The 12,416-nt window shown below is 50.8% G+C and overlaps 2 protein-coding genes across 2 annotated transcripts in view; one reads left to right on the top strand and one right to left on the bottom strand.

Moving 5' to 3' along the window:
- The window catches only part of CACNA1E (calcium voltage-gated channel subunit alpha1 E), a 318,389-nt gene that overhangs the window by 177,182 nt on the left and 128,791 nt on the right, over positions 1 to 12,416 (bottom strand). Inside the window, exons 5-7 of the mRNA XM_050963449.1 lie at positions 10,264 to 10,367; positions 7,407 to 7,559; positions 4,849 to 5,030 (exon numbers count right to left, since the gene is read on the bottom strand). Of these exons, the coding sequence (XP_050819406.1) occupies positions 4,849 to 5,030; positions 7,407 to 7,559; positions 10,264 to 10,367 (439 nt within the window). The remainder of the gene's footprint in view (positions 1 to 4,848; positions 5,031 to 7,406; positions 7,560 to 10,263; positions 10,368 to 12,416) is intronic.
- The window catches only part of LOC127055794 (2-5A-dependent ribonuclease-like), an 821,333-nt gene that overhangs the window by 725,046 nt on the left and 83,871 nt on the right, over positions 1 to 12,416 (top strand). The gene's annotated exons all lie outside the window — the stretch shown is intronic.

Raw genomic sequence — 12,416 nt, 5'->3', positions numbered from 1 at the left:
GGCTAGGCAGGCCAGCTGAAGCAGTGGTCTCTGTTTCAGGTGCCTTGTTACAACAGAATTAGTAAAGACAATTGGACACTGCTGAAGCAGATAAAAGGTCTACAGTGTTCTGTACAAGGCCACGTGGAGAGGTTAGGATAGCCAGGCTGGCTGCATTCATTAGGAAAGAGGTGCAAAAGAGGGGAAGTATTAGAGGGACATACAATCCTGAGGGCCAGGGCCGGCTTTAGGAAGTGTGGGGCCCAATTCAAACAGTTTCGACGGGGCCCCGGCAGGGATGACAAAAAAAACAAACAAAAAACACATGGGGCTTGTACTCAGTGGGCGGTGCTCCAAGTCTTTGGCGGCACTTCGGCGGCGGGTCCTTCACTCGCTCCAGGTCTTCAGCGGCACTGAAGGACCCGCTACTGAAGTGCTGCCGAAGACCTAGAGTACATCTACACTACAGGATTATTCCAATTTTACATAAACCGGTTTTATAAAACAGATTGTATAAAGTCGAGTGCATGCGGCCACACTAAGCACATTAATTCGGCGGTGTGCGTCCATGGTCTGAGGCTAGCATCAATTTTCGGAGCATTGCACTGTGGGTAGCTATTCCGTAGCTATCCCATAGTTCCCGCAGTCTCCCCCACCCCTTAGAATTCTGGGTTGAGAGCCTAGTGGCTGATGGGGCAAAAATCATTGTCGCGGGTGGTTCTGGGTAAATGTTGTCAGTCATTCCTTCCTCCAGGAAAGCAACGGCAGACAATCATTTCACGCCCTTTTTCCCTGGATTGCCCTGGCAGACGCCATAGCATGGCAACCATGGAACCCGTTCAGCTTTTTTTTTTATTATTATTATTTTTTTTACAGTCACCGTATGTGTACTGGATGCCGCGGACAGAGGCGATACTCCAGCGCTACACAGCAGCATTCATTTTCTTTTGCGTGATAGCAGAGACAGTTACCAGTCGTTCTGTACCATCAGCTGCCGGTGTAAATTGGCAATGAGATGACAGTTATCTGTCCTTCTGTACTGTCTGCTGCTATTATGGGTGCCCCTGGCTGAGATCGGCCAGGGGCGCAAAGGCAAAACTGGGAATGACTCCCCGAGTCAATCCCTCCTTTATGGTTTCTAAAAATAGAGTCAGTCCTGCCTAGAATATGGGGCAAGTGTACTAGAGAACCAGTGTATCAGAAAGCACAGCTGCTCCATGTCAGATCCCGCAGAAATGATGAGCTACATGCCATTCACGGGGGGTACCCCTGCACCAACCCCACCCGTTGCTTCCCTCCTCCCCCAACCTTCCTGGGCTACAGTGGCAGTGTCCCCCCCATTTGTGTCATGAAGTTATAAGGAACGCAGGAATAAGAAACAGTGACTTGTTAGTGAGATAAAATGAGGGGGAGGCAGCCTCCCGGTGCTATAACAGTCCAGGCAGGACATTAAGCGGTGTGGGGAAGAGGAGCCCAGCATCCCGCTGCTATGACAGTCCAGGCAGCACAGAATCTTTTCTTTACACAGGAAAGGGAGGAGGCTGATGGAGCTCAGCCCCCAGTTGCTATAATGAGGAGGGTTACCAGCCGTTCTGTACCATCTACTGGGAATGACCAAGAATCATTCCTATTTTCACCCAGGCGCCCCTGGCCAGTCTCACCTGAAGCCAGCCAGGAGCACTCACGAGTTGATAACAAGGACGGCTACCAGTCCTACTGCACCGTCTGTCACCGGGCAGGGGAGAGGAGTGGATACTGCTCTTCACTGCTGCAGCATCGCGTCTACCAGCAGCATTCAGTAGACATAGGGTGACATTGGAAGAAGTCAAGAAATGATTTCTTTCCCTTTTCTTTCACGTGGGGGAGGGGAGTAAATTGACGAGCTATTCCCTGAACTATGCCTGAAAATGTGTTTGAACCTACAGGCATTGGGAGCTCAGCCAAGAATGCGAATACTTTTCGGAGAATGCTGGGGACTGTGGGATAGCTGGAGTCCTCAGTACCCTCTCCCTCCCTCCATGAGCATCCATTTGAATCTCTGGCTTCCCGTTACGCTTGTCACACAGCACTGTGTAGCCTGTAGATTTTTTTTTTCAAACGCTTTGGCATTTTGTCTTCTGTAACAGAGCTTTGATAGAACAGATTTGTTTCCCCATACAGGGATCAGATCCAGTATCTCCCGTACGGTCCATGCTGGAGCTCTTTTTGGATTTGGGACTGCATTGCCATCCGTGCTGATCAGAGCTCCATGCTGGGCAAACAGGAAATGAAAATCAAAATTTCGCAGGGCTTTTCCTGTTTACCTGGCCACTGCATCCGAGTTGAGATTGCTGTCCAGAGCGGTCACACTGGTGCACTGTGGGATACCGCCCGGAGGCCAATACCGTCGATTTGCGGCCACACTAACCCTAATCCGATACGGTAATACCGATTTTAGCGCTACTCCTCTCATCAGGGAGGAGTACAGAAACCGATTTAAAGAGCCCTTTATATCGATATAAAGGGCCTCGTAGTGTGGACAGGTACAGCGTTAAATCGGTTTAATGCTGCTAAAATCGGTTTAAACGCGTAGTGTAGACCAAGCCCCAGAGCAAGCGAAGGACCCACTGCCGAAGTGCCGTGGAAGACCCAGAGCACCACCAGGTGAGTAAAAATTAAAAAGGCGCCTCTAGCCAGGGAAGGGATTCTCACTGGGCGCGGGGCCCTCTTAGGCGCATGGCCCGATTCAGGGGAATTGGTGGAATTGGCCTAAAGCCGGCCCTGCTGAGGGCTTCTAGAGAAATAAAACCAGTTCAGGAAGGGAGTGCGCCCGGAGAAGAGAAGGATGGAGTGGGCATGAGAGGCATTTAAACTATGTGCCTGACTTACACAGAGGGTAAGCTGCTAATGTGAGAAGCAGCCTGCCAAAGGCAGCAAGAGGAGCTGTGAATGTATATGCACTGAGAATAAGAGCAAGGCTTTGAGCAGAAAACAAGATTGCAGAGCACAAAGGCTAGTGAGATAGGCAGGGGAATAGAGATGGGCTGCAGTCCCAATATTCCTAAATGAACAATAGGCTAAAAGGCAGAGAGGCACATTCCCTATCAAGCTCAAGCTGTGCGTAGGAGGAATATGTATATCTTATCTGTACATTAGCTCACTCTCGTATGTGCATGCATCACAGTGAGAACCACACACACACAAGGGAGCCGCTCACTAAGATCCTGCGTTCACCCTGATCTTCCCATGCTATTACAGGACATTGTGTGGGAGATGGCTAAATAATTCTAACAGGCAGCTCCTATTTAAATGCTTCAAAGGAACAGAAAAAAACCCTCAAGGCTTTCTGTGGGAGAAAATCTCATTCCACCTCCTAGTCGGTTCTGCGTGGGCAGCCATCACTACAGTTAAGCTTGTAATCCCATTTATACCCTGAGACACCACTGGTATCCAAGAAAATTTTCCGTCTTAAATCCTAGAAAGGTGGATTCTGCCACTCCCTTCCAGGGAAGAGAATTCCAGGCACTGAAGAGCGTCTTAGAAGGAGGAAGAACAAAGCCCCTTTGTGGATTTAACTTACTATCTCTTTGTTTTCTTGCCATGTTTCTTTTACCCAGTCCTCTGCAATCCCCACACACACTCTGCTGCTTATTCCCTCCCAGAAAAGCCCTGTATCTTATATATATGGACTAGGACCCTTCTAAAGTTTGGATAGGCCGTATTGTGTCTCTGACCGCCACAGGGTTAGGTTAGCAACTCTGCTGACAAAATACACATTCAAACTAAGGGCACCTCTGCATCCAGGCAGCAGAGTTTGCATGACGGGCTGCTCTCCAGTCACTGGGGTTTGCTATTCCCAGATCTCTCCGTGATACATGCCTTTCTACAAACTTCTGTATGGGCTAGACAAAATAGGATATAAACATCCCTAGTGTAACACTGCTGGTGTCAGCAGAAATTACACCAGAGATGAATCTGGCCCAGTTACTTCTAGCCCATATGTTAAAACCTATATATAAAACTCCAGTCCCACAAGACACTAGTCGCAACACCACCTGAGACGCTGTCAGTATCTAACACTTGACAGCAACAGCTCCCTTACAAAGAAACAACCTCAAAACTCTGGCAGCTTCATCAGCACATCAAGGAACCTGCTCCACAAATGTGTATGGCACAAAATCCCCGTGTCATCATTGCACAACCTCCTCTCCTGCTCTCAAGCGAAGTAGCACGGCTAAAACATTTATCGCTCCACTCACAGAAGGCTGCAAGTGTTACTGAATTCCAGCCCTTGCCGAGCGCAGCGAAGCACATCTGCAGTCATGGCACTGCAGCTGCAATCTTCAATGAAGTTTCACATATGCAGTGGCTGCAGGTCTGTTTGTTCCACTAGGACTGGGACTGGGGATAAATTGTGCCATGAAACATGCTCATGGTGTGCTGGTTGCAGAAAGGGGTGGGGGAGGAAATGGTGTGTAGGGCTGAATCTGATCCCACCACTTTTCCAAAAACCCCACCCTCAACTGAAGGCTCGTTAGAGCCAGCACAGGGGACAGGTATTTGCCATCTAACCAGCTCTTTGCAACATGTCACAAATCCAAACAGATGGGTGCAAAGTCACACGTGCCTCTCCAATTAATTAGTTTTTCCTCCTCAAAGGTACCCAGCTGTGCAGTGGAAGCAGAATTGAGTCCAGCCTGCACTCACCCATAATTGTACATCCCACCACTAACGAGCAGCCCCATTTCCATCATCAGCCCAAACAGGAGACCTTGGAGCACAAAGAACTCCACAGCTTGGGAGCTTTGTTCAGGAAAAACACACCCCACTTCTGCTTCTCCAACCTGTGGAGCTCCCAAGAGCCCAGTGCACCACTGCAGCCTCACTCACATTGTACAGCACTGTGGTCCACCCTTCCATGGTAATGCACTGGAAGACAGTCAGCACAGCAAAGAGGATGTTGTCAAACTGAGTGATCCCGTCGTTGGGACCAATCCACTCCTTGCACTCGTAACCCAAGGGGCATCCCTGCACCCCACATGGATGCGGGGGATCCAGTTCTTCCAGTTCACCTGCAATCACAAGAAAACAATGCCCAGAGGGCACAGAGATCAGGAAGGGGCAGAGGAGACACAGAGAAGCAGACAGAGCCCAGCCCGGATACTCAGTGGAAGGCGAGGTGGGACGAGCATCCAGCTGTGTTATTAAAACTTTCACATTTGGGGGGACATTAGGTCACTGGAATGTTCAGTACCATGATTTTCCAGTCTCCCCCGATTTACTCCCCCACTTTCTGACCCTCAGCGCTTTGCCAATGCATCTCGGGTTTGACTTGCAGCACTCCTTGCTAATGCAGCCCCACAGCCCACGTGCCTCTTTTAATGCACCTCACTCCTAACCTGAAACAATGTTGGGCCTTCTTGATTTGGCATCTCCCGAGCAAGGACGGCTGGTCGTGCTGACATATGTCAGCATGTTTTGTCCCTTTCCCCCCCAAACCTTGGACTGTGAACTCCTTTGGGGAAGGGACTTCTCCCTTCTTGCCTGTCTAGAAACCAGCTGGTACACAGTTGGGCATAACTAATAATAATCTAAAGAGGTGGCTTTTCTTCTCTGTATTGAAGTATTGTCAACCTTCATGATGAAGACTCATGATGCTTGCTGTTTTCCTTAAAGCCCCAGCTCCTGGAATCCTGTGATTACTTGAGTATCTCAGGGGGGTTTTGTAAAGCAAGTTTCTAGCCCTTATAAATATGAAGAAAATCTTTAAATGTGACTCAAGTGCATCCAAGAGGGTGAAAAACCCAAAGCAAGTAGAATCCACATTGTATTATTATTATTTTTTTAAATCCCATGATTTGTATGCCACTCATGATTTCTGAGTCCTTATTAATGATTTTTGGAACACTTACAGTCGCCCATGCTAAGTCTCAGGAATGGGAACCCTCTCTCTTTAAATGACATCAGCTGGTATTGGATGTGAAAACAAGACAGATATTAGGGACGCTTTTGATTGATAGAAACCACTTATAACAACATCAGCCACTGGGCCTCAGAGCACATGTGGGCTCGTTATGGTCCTTGGGCCCTTTAAGAGCTGGCATTCTGGGAAACATAGTTCTCTAGTATCAGAGGGGTAGCCATGTTAGTCTGGATCTGTAAAAGCAGCAAAGAATCCTGTGGCACCTTATAGACTAACAGACGTTTTGGAGCATGAGCTTTCGTGGGTGAATACCCACTTCTGCATCTGAAGAAGTGGGTATTCACCCACGAAAGCTCATGCTCCATAACGTCTGTTAGTCTATAAGGTGCCACAGGATTCTTTGCTGCTTTTATAGTTCTCTAGGAAAGACTGAGAGTCCAGAGGTCATGTGACCAGAGAATCAGCTTTTGGGAACTATATAAGGGATAGCCTGAGGGCAGTATGGGGGAAGAGGAGGACTGAGTCTGGGAGGGCTGTTAAGATGGGACTGAGTTGTTTTGTTCTTAGCTGGATTTTACTTTGTTAAGCCCTGAGGAAAGAGACTAGAAGTGACTTATAATTGTTTGTATTTACCATCTCTGGCTGGTGAAGCTGCCCATTATCTCACAGTAAGGTTATCCTTGGCTGGAATCTATTATAAAACCAACCATCTCTCCATCCTCACTAGAGAGCTGGCCAGAAAATGGGAAATAGAGTCACGACAAATCTGTTTTTGCTGACATTCTTCTAACTGTGAATGTTTGCAACCAGCTCTATCTCATTGCCACCCTCCCTGGCTGATAGCAGACTCACAGAGAGGACGACAGAGTGTGGCATTCAGTAAAAGAAGAGAGGAAATCACTGAGCTCCAACAGGAACATACCAGTGACAAGACGGAGTGACCCCTGAGACCACCTGACTCCAATTCCAGTGGGCATTGTGTGGAAAGGGAATTTCTCCCCACCATGCACCAGGGACCAGCAGCTCAGTCTTTTCTCAGCCATTGTCATTGTGTGGTGACAGTTGTGTGTTACAGTCTTAAGTGTCAATGTCATCATGCCACCTGCATCCCGCAGCATGGCTAATGCCTCGCTGCAGCCTGAACCAGACAAGCTGGGGTTCAGCGTGGCCAGGGGCGGCTCCAGACATTTCGCCGCCCCAAGCACGGCGGCATGCCGCGGGGGGTGCTTTGCCAGTCACCGGTCCTGTGGCTTCGGTGGGCCTCCCGCAGGCTCCACCGGAGCCGCGGGACCAGCAGACCCTCCGCAGACATGCCATCGAAGGCTGCCTGCCTGCTGCCCTCCTGGCGACCGGCAGAGTGCCCCCCATGGCTTGCCACCCCAAGCACGTGCTTGGCATGCTGGGGCCTGGAGCTGCCCCTGAGCATGGCTCATGCACAGTCAACCAATTCATCTGAGCTGAGAAGGGAGTTTCTCACAATGGCTTGCCATGCACAACAGACAGAGTGAGATGGCAGCCTGCCTACCTGAATTATTTGTGTAGCAAGCTCGGTGCAGTTTCCCACTGTAGAACTCCAGGCCGATGATGGCGAACATCAGAATAGCGAAAAAGAGCAGGAGGCCTATCTGGAGAAGGGGCACCATGGCCTTCATGATGGACTTCAACACGATCTGTAAGCCTGGGGAAGAGGAGAGAGGACACAGCTCACTGACCCTCCCACCACCTTGCCCAGCGAGCAGCAGAGACGACATCTCTCCGTCTCCCTATACGAGAGGATCTTGGTAAGAGGATAGTGAGCTACAGAGATGGCGGAGGATCAGTAACCCGACAAATGGGACTAGGCAAAGCACAGAGTGAAGAAACCTTTGCCAAAAAGGCTTGGGAATTTGAATATAGTCTCCCCCCATCTGCCATTCCCATAACTGCCCAGCATCGACTTATGGGTTTTTGGCAACTTTCTTCTTTCTACTGCAGCTCTCTCTGGGCATATTCTGCCCTATGGAATTTCCACTGAGATCTACAGACTTCTGCTCCAGGAGCAAGGGTAGAATAGAGATATGCACTGAGGATCAGGGAGGAGAACTTTGCCCTTAGAGAAGCACCATGAGCTAGTGGACAGGACAGTGGATTCAGGATGGGTTCTATTCCTGGCAGTGCATGACCACAGGCAAGTCAGTTCACCTGTCTTTGCCTCACTTTACCCTCCACCCCACGTTTGTATTGTTTATTTAGACTGAAAGCTCTTCAGGGCAAGGATAGTCTCTTACTTTATATTGTGCAGCACCCACCACACTGGAGCCCTGATTAAAGGTGGGGCCTCTACATGCTACCATATAAAAACATCCGCTACTCGTTCAGATTTGCCTCCCAAGTGGCAACTCCAAGGTAAACAGGTAGGACCACATTTCAAAGTCCCGCCACAACAGATGAAAAATCGCCCAGCAGCCACTGCAAAAGCACACCTGCATGCAACTGTTTGTGAAAGAAAATCAAGAACCTCCACGTACGGCCGCCAGTGTCCATGTGCAGATATCTAGTTTGTGCATCCAACTGCACGCATTTGTGCATGTACAACGGGTAAGTGCACATCCTGCGTGGCTCCCATGTTGTGTGTGGCTTTTGACTGCTTCCCTCTAAACTGCCCACCCATGCATTCACTTTGGATAACAATGGGGGAAAGCCATTGGGAGCACGAAGAGTTTTGCCAAGTACCTGGCAGAAAGGGAGGTTTTTAAGAATTTTCCCCACCTGACTTTGACATGGCAAGAGGAGTGCAGACGGCAGTGCGAGGAGCCAGGCATGCTGTGGGTCAAATGCAATGGTGTGTGTTCTCCACACCCAGCTCTGTCATAGCACTTTGCTCCTGATCTGTTCTCCCATCTCAGGGCTCTCTTGAGCAGGGACCGCAAGTGCTGGTTTGCTGTCAAATTCATATTTTAAAGAGTGGATTTTGTCCTGGTGAAAAGTGCCAGACTGAGACGGGAAAGATGAGGGGTACGAAGAACAGCAGCACAGAAAATCTCTCCCACTATTGCCCTGCAACTGTGCCACCACCTTTGAGGAAGAGATGAGAGGTTCAGTCTCTGTAACGACAAAGCTCCCGGCCTCTCTCTTGAGGATGTCGACAAGAGAACCACTCATGGGAGGGTGGATCCTGTGACATGGCCCTCTGTGCACTAGTATCTGGGCCAGGACCATCTTACACACACCACTGACCAGCTCTCAGATGGAAATTGACTTATACAGTAATGCAGGGGAGAGAGGCCACCCGGTGAGCAAGAGGTGGAAGGCGTCATATCCCATGACAAATCCCTGCAACCATAAACCAAGTCACATCCAGTCCCATTGAGGACATGCTGCTTGAGACCAAATTCCTTGCTTCCTAGAGCTCTCTCTTCAGAAGGGGGAGCCTCAGGCACTTACTCACAGTCCCCCTCCCTGCCCCCATCCCGCCCCGTTTATTAACCCAGCAAGCTGTACATTCAGGGCCCAGGAGAGGGGAGGATCAGGGGCACCAATAGACTGATTCCTTTACTTATCACACTGTGTAAAGGGAGGGAGAGAGGAAATACCTAATGGATACACAGCAGCCCTGGAGGAATCCACCCACTGCCTACTGGGATGGGAGTGGAATTAGAGTCTCTAGCCTCTGTGAATCCTCGGATTCGCAGTTGTACTCCACCAAAGAGCATTCAGCCTTGTTCTAGATCAGGGCCCCCTGGGGCAGAAGAGACCGGGGGAGGTAAAAGGGGCCCCCAGTTTGAGAGGGCCACCAAACCACGTGGCGTTGTGACCTGGTGTGAGGAGTCACTGAGCCACTCAGGTCTGGGCTGGTGACCTTTGTTTGGCTCAGCAGCCCTGCCGTCATGACAGTGGGGCAGCAGGGCCAAACCTGTGCAGTGCTGTGACCCTTGCGTGCCAGGTTGCAACGCCTAGTATGAGGAGCCAGGCCCATCCCCGCAACATGGGAACCAAGCCACTGCTGTGGGGTCAGAGCAGGGCTTTCTCACTGTAACACCACCACTACATTCCCCCACCACCACCACCCCCAGCATCCCCTCAGTGGTAATTTTTTGGAAAGGGCAGGGGCTTAGTTTCAGACTTTACCCCTGGCCCTCCAAACACCTCTGTGTGGCCCTGATCTAGATGTACATCAACAATGGCACCTCTCCTGTAGAAATCTAGGTGTGGGTGCACTCCTCCCTGCTGGAAAACATTGCTGGCGAAATCATGGTCCCTCTGAAGTCCATGGGAGTTTTGCCGTTGACTTCCATAAGGCCAGGATTTCACCCTCTGTCTCCAGTGGTGGCATGAGTGCTTCCCAAGCCTGAGGGACATACACAACTCATGTGCTCTGCCAAAGAGCAGGAGATTGAACTTACTGGGAATGCCTGAGACGAGCTTCAGAGGCCTGAGCACACGCACCGCTCTCAGGGTCCGCAGGTCCACATGGGTGTTGAAGTGAGTTCCAGCCGTGGCGAGGATGCTGCAGCCAGACAATGAGAAGGCAGAGTTATTAGCCACAGAGACCTGGCAGTGTGAATGTGCCCGCAAGAGGGAGGCATCGTGACTAGGCCTTCACAGGCGAGGCATCTGACGAGCACCAATTCAGGCTCTTACCCTCTGGCAAATCAGCAGCGATTGCTAGGGTCTAAACTTAGCAGTGTTAACAGAGTGATAAAGACAATAATTAAAACAAAACACACTGGTGCTAGGATCTGCATTCCCAGCCGGAGTGCAGTGCAACCCACCCCACATCGCATCAGGACGAGGAGTCACACTCAGCCTTTGGCTCAGGTCCTCAGCGTTGGCCGGTCAGCATCAGGTACGGCTCAGGAACAGGGTGGGGATGTTACACCAACTTCATTTTTCCCTGATCCTGGAGCCGTTGTGCATCAGTTGGGTCCCAAGGCACAACTCAGAGCAGCCTCAAGGCTGACTTAAGTTAGACCCCAAATTCATTAAGACAGTCAAGAGATCGTCCAGACATAGCAGTTCCCTGGCCACATCCCCTACACCAAGAACTAGGATGGGTGGCCCAGCAGCTGCCAGCACTACATCACAAAGGGACTGCATAGGGCACCAATTAAGTCTGTTTTTTCACTAGCAGACCAGCCCCAGGTGGCTGCTGGGGCATGGATCGGGCCCTTGATCAGTGCCAGGAGTCACACGCAGTCTCTAAGTTCAGAGGCCCAACCAGCAATACACTAGAGCACAACATGTGCCTGATTCATTGCTACTTTTCAGCTCATGGGACCATTTACATCTGTGCAAAGTGTGCACAAACACCCCCGAATCAGACAGGTAATGTTTGACACCCAGGGCCGGCACTTCCATTAGGTGACCGTAGGCAGTCGCCTAGGGCACCAGAATTCGGGAGGCGGCATTTTGTGCGCTCCCCATGGGGCGCACGGGAGCTTCCAGTTCCACTCCTGTAGTGCCGCCGAAGAAGGACCTTCTGCCGACGTGCCACGGAAAACAGCGGCAGGCAATTGAGCAGCTCAATGACTGCCGCTGTCACCTGCGGCATTTCGGCGGATGGTCCTTCTTCGGCTGTGCGATGGGAGTGGAACCGGAAGCTCCCACGCGCCCCATGGGGAGCGCACAAAAATGCTGCCCCCTGAATTCTGCCTAGGGCGCCAGATACTCTGGCGCCTCTCCTATTGACACCTGTTTTGCACAGGAGAAAGTGATTACAGTGCATGGCCATGAAGAGCCAGGCCCCATGATTCATGCCCAGCTGCTCTAACCATTAGCAATGCTATGTAATTATGCTCTGGGTTTTTAGACTGCCGGGACGGTGCTCTTCAGATCTGTACTTTGTCTCCCTGGGATCAATTTAATCCCTCTCCAGGGCACTATCAGTCTGGAGCAGAGACAGCACTTAGAAGATCAGAGTCTTTGCCTAGGTGGTTAGTGACACGTCTCAGGATTAATGCTCCGCAGGCTCAAGGTACCAGGCTCCCTGAGCCTGGCAGTGCCACAGAACAGCAGGATAAGGATGGAGAGGAGACTTAAGAATTAAAATGTAAATCAGCAATCAGGGTGGGCAGGGGAAGCAACAGCTGGGATGCGTTCCTTCTGCAGGGAAGCTATATACCCATCCAGCCTCAGCTGCATTGACCCTAGATGGCACACTCCGCAGGGGTGTGACTGGCAGTGCCAGACTGGATCGTGGGTGCTGCGTGTCACAAGGCAAGACGGAGGGACAGGCTGGGATTTGACTTTCACAGGTAGGCAAGAGGAGGTGGTGGGAATTCCCTCTTGAGCAACCCCACCCAAGTGTCAAGCACAATAGCAGTGCTGGAAAGCCAGGACTGCTCAGCCCTGGCTCCTGCTGGCTGAGGGCAAGTAGGAGCAGAGCTGGGGTCATGATAGACACAGAGCTCACAAGGCTGCCCGGGATGTTTTAGAGGGAGGCAAGCAGGGAAGACAGATGGAGAGTGGGGCAGGAGGAGGGAGCGACCTCAGAGCTGTTTGCAGCAATCCAAACATCAAGGAAAACTGGGTCATTGTTCCACTAATTCATCTAATT

The sequence above is a fragment of the Gopherus flavomarginatus genome, chromosome 7 (assembly GCF_025201925.1).
Source record: "Gopherus flavomarginatus isolate rGopFla2 chromosome 7, rGopFla2.mat.asm, whole genome shotgun sequence".
Taxonomy (NCBI): domain Eukaryota; kingdom Metazoa; phylum Chordata; order Testudines; family Testudinidae; genus Gopherus; species Gopherus flavomarginatus.
This window is presented reverse-complemented; position numbering and strand designations above follow the sequence as displayed.